Source organism: Chrysemys picta, chromosome 8 (assembly GCF_011386835.1).
Source record: "Chrysemys picta bellii isolate R12L10 chromosome 8, ASM1138683v2, whole genome shotgun sequence".
NCBI lineage: Eukaryota > Metazoa > Chordata > Testudines > Emydidae > Chrysemys > Chrysemys picta.
Window position 1 is genome coordinate 57,082,973 of NC_088798.1, and position 15,989 is coordinate 57,098,961.

General features: G+C 38.0%; 1 protein-coding gene across 1 annotated transcript in view; it reads right to left on the bottom strand.

The window, feature by feature from the left end:
- The window catches only part of CEP350 (centrosomal protein 350), a 160,679-nt gene that overhangs the window by 57,938 nt on the left and 86,752 nt on the right, over window positions 1–15,989 (bottom strand). Inside the window, 12 exon segments of the mRNA XM_008166589.4 lie at window positions 595–752; window positions 2,723–2,869; window positions 3,256–3,343; window positions 4,427–4,611; window positions 6,366–6,562; window positions 7,277–7,443; window positions 9,065–9,184; window positions 9,662–9,798; window positions 11,156–11,296; window positions 11,559–11,669; window positions 12,332–12,495; window positions 12,880–13,094. Of these exon segments, the coding sequence (XP_008164811.2) occupies window positions 595–752; window positions 2,723–2,869; window positions 3,256–3,343; window positions 4,427–4,611; window positions 6,366–6,562; window positions 7,277–7,443; window positions 9,065–9,184; window positions 9,662–9,798; window positions 11,156–11,296; window positions 11,559–11,669; window positions 12,332–12,495; window positions 12,880–13,094 (1,830 nt within the window).

The window sequence follows — 15,989 nt, forward strand, 5'->3', positions numbered from 1 at the left end:
ATTATCTCATGGAATGCCTGCTGTTTCCTTCATGATCATTCAGACCATCTCCCCTTCCCATTCATGGTCAAACACCACCTCATGCCATCTACAGCAATTGCTTAAGTGAAAAGTAATTTATCTTTAGATGATTTTTAATGCAATTTAGCAGTTAAAAACATGGAGAACCAGGACCATATGATCAGCTAGCCAGTGATCTGCAAATCAGAATTTGAAGTCAACTAGTGTGCCAGGAGATTTCTGTTAGAATGCAGGGCAAAGATGTACTGTAACATCAGAACATTATTACATAAATTTCCCCTTTAAAAAGTGAAAGGGATAAAGTGAGATGCCCAAACAGAGGACACAGGAACTGTATCTTAGTAGTCTTAAAGATCTATCTGAACTGAACTGCAGGGGACACTTTCCCAAGTTGTACTCTACTGAACTCAACTCCTCATATAAATTAATGGCATGGTCATTTAAACTTAAGTGCTGCTGTAGTAAAAGGGAGCAGCCTTGGCAGTGTCATCTATTGCTAATAAAGCAAAGCATTTACTTATTTTCTGCTACTAGTTTTATTAAAATAAACAAAACTTTTATAAAAATAGTTACTTTTCATCCATTCGGCTACGCATTTTCTTGAGCTTCTGCATGATGCTACTAGTCTCACTACTGGAGATGGAGATTGGGGAAGGGCTGCGGGTCTCTACATCAGTTGGAAGTGGGCTGGAAGCATTGCTCTGCTTTATATCATCCTCACTGCGAACCTCCTACAACAAAAGCAGAACAAAATTAAGAAAAGTATCATGGGCTTGGAGTGAAGAGTGAGAAAATAACTTTTTGAATACTGATCCGCTTTCCTCCTTTCTCCAGCGTCAAACACAAAATTTGGCCCTATAAACAATAGTTATTACCACACCGCTTTAGTCAGGATAATCCTTGGACCCAAGCAGTCTATCTAGAGTTTATCCTGAGGTTACTAAAACTCAAACACAATGGAATTTTAAGCAATCAGAAAATAAATCCATAAGAAACCTCTACTGAGAAAACTGTAGAGCCAAAAAGAAGGCAGGTAATTCTTTTTATTTAACCTTTTCAAGTTTCTTTTTTATTGTATTAATTTACCCCATATTTATCTCCCACCCAACACCAAACTGACAATACATTAGAAACTTGAGGCACTAGTTCTTATTGCAGATGCTTGGTAGCTTATTTCATATACTAACAATTTTTAAAATTCAGCATAAATCCCTTCAATACTCTGCTGCTCTGTAACTTAAGTTCTCCACTGATAGTTTCTTAAATACTGAGTAACCCTTTCCATATTACTAGAATAAAGCCTAATCTTAGATTTTGTAAAGAGTTTAGCATCTGTAAGGTGATCTCTCCTATTTTTCAACCTACAGAAAGAAACATGCAAGACTAAAGGTCAAGACCTCAAACCATACTACCTACACATTTCAAAGTATTGTGCTTCCACCCCACTCTCATGTCTTTTTCTCAGTCTTGTACTCTTCCTCCCTTTGTGGGTAGGATATATTCTATAGCAGGGGTAGGCAACCCATGGCACGCGTGTCAAAAGCAGCCCCGCAAGCTGATTTTCAGTGGCACTCACACTGCCCAGGTCCTGGCCACCGGTCCGGGGAATCTGCATTTTAATTTAATTTTTAAATGAAGCTTCTTAAATGTTTTAAAAACCTTATTTACTTTACATAAAACAATAGTTTAGTTATATATTATAGACATATAGAAAGAGACCTTCTAAAAACGTTCAAATGTATTACTGGCACGCGAAACCTTAAATTAGAGTGAATAAATGAAGACTCGGCACACCACTTCTGAAAGGTTGCTGACCCCTGTTCTATAGAATCTCGATTCTACATTTTACCTTCCTTAGTCTCTAACAAGGACTTATTTAACAAGTTAACTACATGGGTTTCTTTCTTTCCTAGATGACCATGCCTTCCTTTTGCTTCCTCTTACTCACAGTGAATGCACTCTTTGCATGGTCTGGAAAGTCCAAGAATCCTGCTGCTGCGATAGTCATCAATCCTGTACTGTAACAAGTATGTTCACTTTCCAAAGAGGGCTTTCATCCAGGAAGCACAGCATCTGGTATTGCCCATGATACAGAGGCTTCCCGCCATTTTAGGTCCCTAATCTCTCATATCCTGTGCAACTGGAAGACTGAATTAAATCGTCTAAAATCACCAGAAAGCTTTAGTCTCTCCAGATGAAACCAGAAATGTATAGTAAGGAAAACTGGTTTTATTAGTAAAGATTTTCAAAAGTGACTTTGGATACCTCAATTTTTCAGGACCTAACTTGGGACTCCATAAAACAGCCTGATTTTCAAAGGGCAAAAACTCAGCATTTTCTGAAAATCAGACCCTTTTAAAGTGTCTTAAGCTGGCATCCATAAATCAAGATACCCAAAATTACTAGTAATTTTTGAAAATCTTGACTATTAACATCATTTGCTATCCAGTTCAAAAAATAAACGTCTTTTGAAAGTCATTGCCATATGGCTGTTTTTTCCTTCCACAATAAATTAAACAGATCAGACAGACAAAATTGCTCATAAACCCAAGGGATGAGGGAAGATTTAGGAGGAGGAGAAGCAAGTCTGTAAGCTATATATTCAACATGATAGCTTTTCATTCCTATAACACTGAAGTCAATTACCACTGGAATGGGTTGGCTCCAAGTAGTAAGATACAGCTTCTGTAATGTTACTTACCAGCTTGTTTTCCCCCGCAGACTTCAGTTTTTCCTGCAGTTTCATGGTAGTCTGGCGGATTCGTTCTATCTCCTCCTGCTGCTTAAGTATCAGTTGTCTCTCCTTCCGAGCTGCCTTATTGGCCTCTTGCAAACGCTTAATTTCCGCCTTTAAAGGTAGAAAAGATGCAGCAAAAGAACTGTAGTGACAGTTGCCTGGAATGCATGCTGAGGCTGCCGTAAGGCCTATAATTAGTCAAGGCATTATGTTATTTTGATAATTTTGTTCAGTTATTCTCAGAGCAAGGACAGCTGATCAACTACTATACCACCACTAATAATTGTGTCCTGGTGTAAAAGGCTCAACTTGTTAATGCTAGATGCTATTATAATACAAATAAATAAAAATAATAATAATGAGAACCACAATAAGCTTAGGATCCAAGGACCTGGTTTGGTGGTTCTGGTTCAATACTTAAGTATCTATACAATGTCAGAGCTGTCCAGCGACTATACAATGGGTTCAACTGGATTTTTCTATAGGGCAGCATTTACCTTCTCCTGCTGCAGCCTCAATAGCAGACCACGCTGTCTCTTTCGGATGGGTGGCATCTTGTCATCCTCTCCTTTGTCTCGTAAATGTCTGCAAGAAGATTGGGGGAAGGGAAGAAATAAATAAATAGCCTTAATTTCTCCTGCTTCCAAATTCAGCAATACTTTTCTACTCTGCAATCTTACATCTCCAAAACAGAGTAGCACCATTTTGCATGTCAAAACTCCATCATGAATATTCTCTTCGGTGAACTATCCTATGTTCTTTAGGGGCTAAACAGAATCAGTTTTGCTATATTTAGTTTGGCTCTGTTTGAGATACAATTCTGTAGCAAAGGCATAAAAAGTTAAGAGAGAGTCAATGTAGGTGATGCCAGACATTGTCTCTCATGCCCAGGCCAGATAGTCACAGCACAGTCATTTGAAAGACAGTGAGTGAAAAAAATGCTTCAGGTCACTCTCTAATAGTTCCCTGCCTGACACATGAAATCCTAGAGTAAAGGAAACAGTTATAGTTGTTTATGACAACACAGGCCTTTGTTGGTTGGTGGTACGGGAATTTTAGAAGGGGGGGGAGAAATCAGGTGACCTTAATACCACTATTACTGTTGAGACAGTATCAAAATGCACATAAAAGAGATGAGACAGAAGTCTCAGTACAAGATAATTGAAGCAGCAGCAGCATATTTAAGGTTTGAATACATTGCATGTGGATGTAACAGAAAAATTTAGAGTTGAAAGAAAATGGTTCCTCTTGAGTTGAAAAAGTGATTTCAGGTGGGACTTTATTAGTGACGCTATACAATTAATTGCTTTGTCAATCTACGAGGGAATCATCATGTTCTCCTTGCACCCTCCCCACTATGAACCTTAACTCAGGAAGCAATATTTAAATAAAAAGAACATATAAAGACAATCATCATCTCTCGCAGTTTACTGTGTAAACAAGCTTCTCTTTATTGAACAGTACTGGATTTAAACTGGAGAATACACATGCCTATTGCATCATTTTCACATTTTTTATATGTATACGGTGATTTTAGATGACTAGTTTACAAAGAACACTTAATCGAATTTAAAAAACAGAACATGAAGAAGCCATAAAAAAAAATACCCAGGTAGAAGCACGAGTGCAGGAATCATCAGTGAGACTACATATTCAGAGTTCTCTTACTTTTTCTGGTGTTCCAGCCAAGCTAACTCAGCCTTGGTTTTCTCTTTCAGTGCCTTTTCACGGAGCCGAAGCAGTGAAGACTGATGAGCTGCTCGCATTTCCTCTTCCTTCATATACTGCCGTACCATCTCCATGGTGAATTTAGAGAAACTATCCTGCCCCCCCGAGAATGGCATACTTAGCTCCTGGTGAGGCAAGAGAAATTCCAGTTAATCCCCACAAAAAGGACCTCAGGTAATATTTCATCAGACCCAAATTATCTAAGTGAAAGAGGACAAGGGCCAGCATTCTGCATATACAATACCAGTACCCAACTACATGTGGAGATTGAAACTCATACCAGGGGATATTTGAAGAGATGGTATGAAACAGAAGAGGGAGGGGCAAGTTGAGATCCCCATTTGGTGGTGGTGTGGGTTTGTTTGTTTCATTTTACAAGGACATCGAGCTACCTTACTGTTAGACAATGATGCTACATTTAAAGTACAGGCTGAGAATTACATGCCACACACCGACAAAGAGTTTTCCCTATAAATTGAGCTCAGTCTTAACTTTCCAACATCTTACATTAATGTAAAGATTAATTTCTCCAAGCGGTTAGTCTGTTCTTTACATCCACTTGAAAATGTCTTTTTCACCTGAAAAACTGTTAGTGCTTTTCCTGGTGTAGGGACATTTGGATTTTTTTTTCAATTTTGATGCCATTTTTAGTTTATTTTCTTTTCTCCATTGTGGCTGACAAGGCCACAAAGCAACAGAGAAGCAGGAGAATGTGCCCCAAACACAACAGCATTGAATACATTTAAATGCTTCAAACTTACATGTTTCAGCTTTATCCTTTGCTAAAGGCTTCTATATTTCGTTTTACAAAACTACCGTAGCCAACTGATAGTTAGATGACAGTTCCAAAAAGTCTGTTGATCTATTGGGGGAAGTGGCACAATAGGAGAGTGCTTTCCATGCCACATCCATGTTCACATATTCTCCCTGGTAAATCTTAACAATGCCCAACTGTAGGTCAGCTGGGCTTGGAACATCCAAAGCCCAACAAACTGGGACCACGGTGAACCACTAGAAGTTTGTCAGAAGGAAAGTCACCTCTGGACCAGAGTTGAAGCACCTTTAGCTACAAGTCTCTTAAATCTTCTTGACTCCCGCCCTGTTAATAATAGGGGCTAAACTGGTGGGAGTGGCAGGATGAGGGCTGCATATTTGCTGGTGAGTGTGATGGAGTAGGTCTGAGTGGTATAGGTATTTGATGGATGTAGAGAAGAAGGAAAAGCGACAAGTACATAGTTGGGGAAATGTGATTTCTAGATTTTCAGCAACTGCGTTGATGTGATTTGCTTAATTCTAAGTTAAAGGTTTTTGTTTGAAGGATAAAAATGTGCGGAGACACTGGGATAGTTGTTAGAAAAGTTTGTATTAAGTGCACATTCATAAGTGTTTATTGAAATAGTTGAAAGATTACATAAAAAAATATAATGGTAAAAACATTATTTAGGTTGCAATCAAACATTCAAAAGTTTGGAAATGCCTGATTTAAGGTTGCCTATGCCTATCATAGTTCTGGCATTTTGTAATTTTCAAGTGCTTGACTTGAAAGCTAAATAACTTTTTATCAGAGTTTTATTATGTGATTTCCAAAGTTTTTTTTTTTTAAAAAGGCAAAATGTTAAACAAGTTATATTATGTACAACTGAAATTCAGTGCATGAGGGAAAGCTTCATTCTCTATTAGCTTTACATTTGGCTCAATTTGTATATACAATTATCCTTTCAGTGTTTTACAGGAAAAAAAACATCCTAAAGTTTGCAAGCATAACTTGACAAAAGATGGTCCATTTCAAAGTCACCAACAGATTGAGTATCTCACCTAGGGAAGAACTTCAACTGTATTTATTCTCCGTAACTACAGTTGCATGGTATTTGAGACCTACCTTGACAGATGACAGGGCTGTCTTTTCTGGGGAGACTTCCTCATCAGAATCGTCCCGATGACCTCGTTTCTTCTCCATGTTAATCCTGCGATGGCTCTCAGAAGGTAGCAAAGACCGGAAAGACTTTTCTTCTATCTCATCTTCTGTCATGGACTCATCAAATTTCAGGGAATACTCTGTTGCAATGGAAGCTGAGTCTGAGGGAAGAATCAGAAAAAAAAGTTTATTCTCCAGTGAGAGTCTTCATTATACACACAATGGGCTTTGAAGTGGATCTAGCCTCAGCAAAGGTATAAAGTGTTGTGTGGAAACTCAGACTGAATAATTCAGCCAAATAATGGGCAAAATGTTATATCACAGAATGAATGCTAATACTGTGAAAAATGTATAAGCCAAAATAAAAATAATAGTCTGAACTACATTTAACATCCTGCAAAAAAAAAGCCTATTAGAAAAATGTGTGGTCACCCCTTGGAGATTATAATGAAGTAGAATATCAGACATTTTTTAATTAATAGCATTATTTAGCTAATGAAGGCTTCAAATGGAAGGTATCCAGTGCCACTTCACAGTCTGAATTTTTTTTTTTTTTTTAATAACTATACAACTGCATTTTCATGGTAGCTGAAACATCTGGCCTTTAGCATATATTCTGGTATAACAGTAAATGAACATCTGGCAACAGTTAAATTAACAGAAAATAGAACAGCCTATGAAATCAATTGCCCCTTAAATACAGAACAGTTTAAATGATTCCTTCCCACCGTGTCATCCTCTGTTATCTCTTCACAGACTACCACTTAGTCCAGAGGCTCATCTTTCTTCACTTGCATTCCCCCTCCACTTATCTCAAAGACCTTAATTCCGAGTCACTACCTCTAGCTTCACAAAGGATCATGAATATGTCTAACCTTTCTCATCTGGCAGTGATGGAATACTATCGCTCCGCAAGGAATCATCCACACCAGTACGAGCCTGCTCTTCTATGGAGCTGCTCGTCTTTTCACGTCGGGAGGGCTTCTTCTCATTCTCCTTGGAAGAAGGAACTGAAGGACTCTCCTGCCGGCTGCTGCTGCTACTATTTAACAAGAACAAACACTTTTTACTTGTTTCTGCTTTTCTCCACCAGAAACAAGACATAGAAATGTTGCACAGGTACTTGACAGTTCTGCTTGTTCACTCCTTCAACATTGAAAAAAAAAAAAAGTTTGTATTCTCATCTTATCTCTTACTGAGTAAAAATCCTAGTTAAAAAAATACTTAGGTTAAACAAAAGCACAGTTTGGCTACTGCAAAATCCCAGGCCTAACTAAATTGGAAATCCACACTGAAAGTTCTCACTTCTGGTCTAAGATAGAAAGGAACAGCCAGGGAAACAAACAAGCCTGTAAGTGTGCACATCTTTTACCCTGCAATGGGTACTGACGATAAATCATGCCAATCATTCCCTTTTACAAGTCTTTAAAGTTTTTGTTTTTTTTTGGGGGGGGGGGGGGGAGGGTTAGCTTTTTAAATTATTTATTATTATTATTATTATTATTATTAGGGAGGGGAAACAAACTAGCTAACAGACAGAAAACTAAGTTGGAATAAGTGGTCAATTTTCCTTTGGATAAAAAGTTACTGGTGAGGTGGTAAAATATGCAGAAGACACAAAGTTATTTAGATATGTCAAGACCAGACACAACTATGAGGAACTTCAGAGGGACCTAACCAAACTAGGGGAGAATGTACAATATAATGAAAGATTAAATTTAGTGTTGACAAATTCAAGATCATGAATAATGGATAGAATAACAGAAGGTTCTCATACACCTTACTGGGTTCTAAATTAACAAATAGCTCCCAGGAAGGAGACCTAGGCACCTGTAGACAGCTCAATGAAGACTTCTGCTCAGTGCAGAGCAGCTGCCAAATAAAAAAAAATCAAAGGTTAGGGTATATGAAGAATGGAACACAGAATATGACATATACTGTAAAGCAATTATATAGATCAATGGTATGTCTTCACCAGGGACACCATTCACTGTTCCAGTTACCCCATCTCAAAACATATATAACAGAATCAGAGAGGTTTCAGAGAAAGGCAACAAAAGAATGATTAGGGACATGTAAAAAAATCTCATACAAAGAGAAATTGAAAAGATTAGTACTGTTTACCTTAGAAAGGACACAAATGGGAACATGGCAGAAAGGGGACAAGATAAAAAATATACAAAATAATTAATGGTATAGAGAAGGCAGAAGAGGAGTTTCCGTTCTTGTTTCATGAGACAGGAAGAACAAGGGGACATTCAGTGAAATTAAACAGTGGCAAATTTAAAATGGAAAAAAAATATCTTCACACCACACCACGAGACTGTGGAATACATTGCAACAAGTTCTCATTTGAGGCACAGAGTTTAGCAGGAAACACACAAAAAGATTAGATTAAGGATTATTTATATAAATAACACTAATATCCAGAGTTATAATAGTAAATATTTAAAAACAAACAAACAAGTTTTGGAAGGGATAGAAACCTTCAAGCTTTGGGACATAAACCAATCTCCAACTACTGGGAATTAAGAAGAAACTTTCATTGGGGGCAAGTTAAAATTCCAATAGATACCAGTTTTCCAGAGCATTCATTTGTATATATTTTTACTTTACTACACTTTTAAAGTAGAAATTGATGGCATAATTTAATCTCTTCTCACCTCTGATCATGATTCTTGGATCTTGAGGATTCTGAATAACTATCAAATAACGGGGAGTATGTCTGCTTTGAGTCAGCTGTCTTCTCTTTACTTTGTGACGGGGTTCCAGATTCATTTTTCCTGTCAAAGGAAAATGTTCTGGATAAATTTGAGTAGTCTTGGAATAAAGAATAAAAAAAGAAAGGTTTTTACAATTTACTTCAATTTAATAGGAGAAATAAGGGTCTGTTGAGTAAAGAGAATGGAGGACTTAAAAAAGGATAAGGCAGTTAAATCAGACCAAACTAAACAGGATGAAAACTATCCAATTAAAAGAGTAAACAGTTTCACTTCTCACTTATGTACAACCCCTTACAGAACAGATGATATGTAAACCATGGAAAAAAATTCTGTCTTTGTACTCTTACATTAAGCTAAGTTAATCTTCCTAGTCTATCTACTCTATCCACATAGAACTCCTTTACATAATGCTCTTTCATTAAAGCCCAATAAGGTTGTCACTAAAAAATGGTGGGAGAACTAGTATAAGAGGCCACAACAACTGCTACTGCTTTTCCTAAAGTGCTACGTTTGTGAGAGGTTGTGTTGGTCAAATACCTGTTTGTATCGGCTCGATCTCTGAGCTCTTTCATGAACTTTGAATGATGTTGCCGCTGATGGTCAAACAGTGTGGTGATCGGAGCTGCTGGAGCACTGACTGGATCTGAGATCTGTGTTCGTGCCAACTCTGTCATCTGAATACAGGAATATACTTGATACACAGCTGCATTCCCTATGTGAAACTCTTAAATTGTTGCAGGCATATATACGACACACATCACCATGATATACGAATGATTTACACTTAAAGATGGGTCAATTTCAACTAAGAAAGAGGAGCAGATTGCTCTGTACATTTATTTTTTATTTACACACACACAGTGGGAAAAGCCACTTGATAAACTGTATCAACCATGCTACTTTGGCCAACTAACCTGAACTCTGCTCACTAAATGATCTTCACTTAGACGAACATTCCAAAACTCCAAACAGCTTAACAGATTTATTTTTTTAAGAAAATCTGCCACAAATATCATTTTCTTCTTTCCCCAAAAATTACACTTGTCTGATGAGTGAGACGGACTATGACTAGTCTTGAACAAGTGTCAATTTTATGGTCCAATATCATGCAAACCATCAGGGCTAGAAATGGTATTATATAATCAGAAACCCAGGAATTTCCTCCTTTCAATGGAATAAGGCACTTGTTTCTAATCAGGTATACAAAATATATCAAACATATCAAAATATGTGGAAACTCTGCATTTAGAAACTCAAGATTTACTAGTTTTAAATCTTCCTCTTCTTCAGGAGGTCTGTATGTTCAGACTTGGGAGACTAAAAGCTTGGTGAATGGGTACAAAAAAATCAGTTCCAATAATATTTTTCACGAACTTACTAAATAAATTTCTAAAATAGTTTTTCTGTAAAATATATGGCTTATGCAGAACAGACAGTGTGGCAGCATAAAATATTTTTGGTTGGGATGATCTGAATAACTTGCTCATGTCTTCATCATTCGTGAATAATGTAGCAACCTTAAACACACACTGATAAACTTGCATCACACCATCATGTCTTCTTGCATACATATATATGCACATTATTGAAAATAGTGGGAAAAATTTAACTCCCTTTATACTTAAGGAAAGTATGGTGTGTGCCCAGCAAATGTACTTGATGCATTGACGACAGGTATTCACTATACATCATTATGATCCATTTAACTCTATGGACATTCAATTCAATTTTGCCCTAGTTTCTTCAGAACATGGATCCAAAAACTCTCTCTCTCTAGCCTATCAACTTGACCATGATTTCCCTTTCTTTGAATCATTCTTATCTCTTAGTAAGATGCTCTGGGGAATGCATGAGGATTATAAGAAGGCCACTCACTTTTTTCTAAATAGCAGGGCCAGAAGTTCTACTGAAAATCCTCCCAGCACTAGCATGCTGCAAAGGTGAAGAAGCTACACTGAAGAGTGAATGTTTTAGTAGCAAGACAACTTGGCAATGGAACATTTTCATCAAGTCTTTCATACAGAATCTCACCTCACGGATCTGGCGAGCTGCATCTGTGGTGAGCAAAGCAGCTTCCACCTGCTGGGCTGCAATTTTACATGTCGTCTCCTGTAGTGCTTCTGCTGCCTCCTGTCGTGACTGGACCAGATGCTGCAGAGATTCTGCATGGGCCTATAAAGAAAAAACAGCAAGGTTATAATTACTCTTGGTGGGTAGTATTACTATTCGTTTTGAGTTTATAGTCTTAAAGAAAAAAAATCAGTTTGAAATTAAGATTTGTCTCTGATGTGTTTTGGTCAGATACTTCAAATTCCTTCACCCGTTCCAGACCATCCTTGGACTTCACATTAAGAATATTTCTGGACACAGGTTTACTTACAGATTCAAAGCGCTGTCTCTTATGCACTTCATATTTTTTGAAGGTAGGCATTACCTGAGCCGCTTTCTGCCTCGCTTCCTCCAACTGTCTTTGACTCTCTAAAGCCTCTTGCTCAGCCTTGAGTTTCAAAAGAGCCAAGTCCCGCTCATGTCGCTGCTGCTGTGCCTACAGATTGAGACATTTTAGTGTTAAGTAAAGAAATCTGCATTTAGATTCCACAACCCACCCCACTAACTGTAGCTAACTGACAGTCAGAATGCTGCTCTATTTGAAGCTTCCTGTGCTAAAGTCAAACCTTCAATCTCTCTTCTGGCACCAATATCTTGTTGGTGAGGGAGCTGACAACTATGTATACCCCTTCCCCTCTGGGTATAAAAGAAATCAGAATCTGAAAGGTTTGCTTGTTTTGCTTTGGGAAGTAGCTAATCTTGTCAAGAGAAGCAGATTTCAACCAAGATATATCCAGAATAAGACCAAGAACCCAGCCTGAACAACCACCATTTGTTGCCTAAGGGCCAAGTATCAAACCTAGCAAGTAAATAAATTCTAGTTTTATCATGATATGCAGTAAAAACAATTATTTCAGCCAATGACATACTAATGGTAGGAGCTCCGGACTCACCACTGGTGTGTTGATAAGAACAGGGAAGATGATGCAGGTATTGATCTAGAATATATTGGACATTTTCAAATAGACTGCATCACCTCAGCTGTGGATTGTTTCAAATCAGCAGCAGAACTATTTCAATTACAGTGCTCTGGTTATTTTTTCCTCACAAAATACAGAACAAGAGGGTTAAAGCAAGTAAAAGAAAGTTTCCAGTCACCTTTAGGATTTGAGCCAGTGAAACACTCTCCTGCTGGGCAAGTGATATGCCCCGCACTCGTTCTACATCTGAGAGTTGTCGTACAGATTCCTCAATGGCACTCAGGTAGTTGAGCTCTGCTGACAAACGATGCTGGAGACCAGCAGGAGAGAAGCGCATGGATCCTGTAAGAGAATACTTACTATTTAACATTTATAGGACTTAGGGCTGGTCTACACTAAAAAAATTAGATCGACCCAGCTATCCTGCTTAGGGGTGTGAAAAATCCCCGCCCCATGAATGATGTAGTTAAGCCAACCTAAGTCCCTGTGTAGGCAGCGCTAGGTCAACAGAAGAATTCTGCCTCTTGTGGAGGTGGATTACCTACGACGACACGAGTGTCTGTGCTGAAGTGCTACAGCAATGCAGCTGTCGCACTGCAGCTGTAGCATTTCAAGTGTAAACAAGCCGTTAGCCTGCATCATAGAAACTATACATAAATACAAAGAGAAAATAAGAAAAAGAGGATGTTTTATGGAATTAGTTGGGCTTGAATGGAGCCAGCTCACCAGCCACTGCTGCTGCTCCTGTCTTGTTAGTTCCCAGGCTCAAGTCAGAGATGGGTACATTGGGCTTGAACCCTGAAGCTGTAGTCCCAGGAAAGCCTGCAGGGGACCTGGCTCTTTCCGCTGTATTTCCTAGAGAGTCAAACTGTAACAGTTTCTGGGAGCCTGGAGATGGGGGAGAGGTTGGGGTCTTCTGGGACCTTCCCTTGTCTGAGAGACTGACAGAAAAATCAAACCAGAAAAAGATCAGTATTCTCCAATGCCCAGCCATTTAAGTGCAAGGATGACAGTTTACATAGTAATAAGCTAAATCCCCTGTTTGTCTACATTTGAACAGACTATGTACAAGGAATGCTCTCCTATGATTTGCAGGTGCCTACCCTGCATTTAAGAAGTGGCTCACTACAGGGATGTTACACATGCATTCCACTTTGGGACACATTTTGATAAAGTTGTTCTATAGCAGCGGTAGGCAACTTATGGCACGCGTGCCGAAGGCGGCATGCGAGCTGATTTTCAGTGGCACTCACACTGCCCAGGTCCTGACCACCGGTCCGGGGGGCTCTGCATTTTAATTTAATTTTAAATGAAGCTTCTTAAATATTTTAAAAACCTTATTTCCTTTACATAAAACAATAGTTTAGTTATATATTATAGACTTATAGAAAGAGACCTTCTACAAACGTTAAAATGTATTACCGGCATGCAAAACCTTAAATTAGAGTGAATAAATGAAGACTCGGCACACCACTTCTGAAAGGTTGCCGACCCCTGTTCTATAGTATCAAGCATAGTTAGTATATAAATAATAAAGGAACAAGGATTACTTACAGGTTCTAATCAGAGAAAAAAAATCTCATATGAGTCAAATTTATAAACAGTCATTAAAGTATCAAGACCAGTAACATACTGTAGAAATTACCCTATAATCCTTCACATAAATAACTACATCAAAAGGTGATAGGACTCCTTGACTATCCCATAGATACAAACTTCTCTCTGTACCATGGGGCAAAGATTTTCAAAAATAAGTGCCTCAGGCTAGCCCCTTAATTCTATTCTTAGGCACCAGAGTAAGTGGCCTGATTATCCAGCAGCTCCTATCAATTTCATTGGAATTTGATAGGAACTCGGCACTTCTGAAAATCAGGCCACATTCAGGCGCCTAAATATGGATTTAGGACTCTAACTTTAGGCACCTCGTTTTGAAAGTCTTGGCCAGGAACTTAATTTTACCTACAGAAAATTAATTAAACCTACAGAAGAACCTGACATTATAGAAGCCCTTTACAGTTTAGAAATGCTCTAGAGGTGCAAGTGGCTATGACAGAGCTGTTACCTTTAAATATTAATCTCCCTTTGCAAAATGAGGTAAATGCCAAAGAGTCCTAAATTTGCATTAAATAGTAATACACCTCTACCCCGACCCGATATAACACGAATACTGATATAACGCGGTAAAGCAGTGCTCTGGGGCGGGGCTGCGCACTCCGACGGATCAAAACAAGTTTGATATAATGCGGTTTCACCTATAACGCAGTAAGATTTTTTTTTGGCTCCCGTGGACAGCGTTATATCGAGGCAGAGGTGTAGTTAATAAAATACAACATGAAAACTGCCTGTGGAGGGAAGTTTCTGTACATCGCTTTCCAAAAACTTTCAGAAAATGATTCAAATACATACAAAAATGTTAACATTCCAAAATTATGAAAGCAAAGATGATTAACAGTCAATGCTTAAATCATGGGGAAGCCTCCCAGATACATATTAAAACAATGGCACAACTCATTTCATCGTCTCATTAGGCCAGGAGGTGGTTTTCAAAGCCAATACTGGGTTCAATATTTCAACTAAACTAAGACAATTCATCACAATCACTCTGTATGCACTCAGTGAACACACACATGAAAACTAACTTGCATGTCTTTTTAGGAGATTTGAGACAAGATTTTAGTTTCAATGACATGGTTAATGGAAACATGAACTGCAACAGCAGCAAGGATGGGTATTAAATTCTCTCCCCCACTATACTCCTTTGGAGCAGCAACCCATCTTTGCACTAAACATCACATTGTCATAAACTCATTCATCAGGGAGCCCACAGTCACCCCAGCCAAAGAGACATTCTTGTGGTTTCTACTGGCAGAGATTGCAACAGCTCTTTATAGGTAGTCTGCCTATTTCTTTTTGCTTCTTACAGACTCCTCTTTGTGAAGATGGAAAAAGAAAAGCTAGCTTCAGTGCCTTTTCAGCAATTAAACTAAAAGATGCCTGTATTGGCCAGGGTTTTCTTTAAAGTTGTTTGGTATAGAAATGAAGATTAAAAGGGACAGTGTTAATTTGAAAATCACTTCTATTTTGCACCTGCTATTACTACAGATAACACCTAAGACTATCATAATTAAGCAGTCTAGAGAAAAAAAAGTCTAATTTTTCCACGTGTTTATTTTGTAAATTTGGCAGCATAGTGTGGAGTCTGTTTCAATGTTTTGTTCATCAGTTGCTCTTTCAGTCTCAGATACCGGTACGTCACCACCACTGATGCAATGTTCTGACAGGGGTGAGGGAGAAGAACTCACACACACACTTTCACAGCCCCTGCACAAAGGTTTTTACCCATAGTAGCTGCAACAAAACTGAAACTAAATCTGAAAAGTCAACAGGTAGGCATATATCCAGAAAGAAAAAATAGGAGAAAGAGGGCTAAACCTGAGCACATTTGATATTGCACTTGGGTGCACCCTAAAGGCTGTTCTTAACATCAACAGTGAGGTAGAAAAATTAGGGCTGTCAAACGATTAAAAAAATTAATTGCGATTAATCGCACAAATAAAAAAATTAATCTCACTGTTAAACAATAATAGAATATCATTCATTTAAATATTTTTGGATGTTTTCTACATTTTCAAATATATTGATTTCAATTACAACACAGAATACAAAGTGTACAGTGCTCACTTCATATTTATTTTTGTTTACAAATATCTGCACTGTAAAAAACAAGAAATAGTATTTTTCAATTCACCTCATACAAGTACTGTAATGAAATCTCTTTATCATGGAAGTTGAATTTACAAATGTAGAATTATATAAAAAAACTGCACTCAAAAATA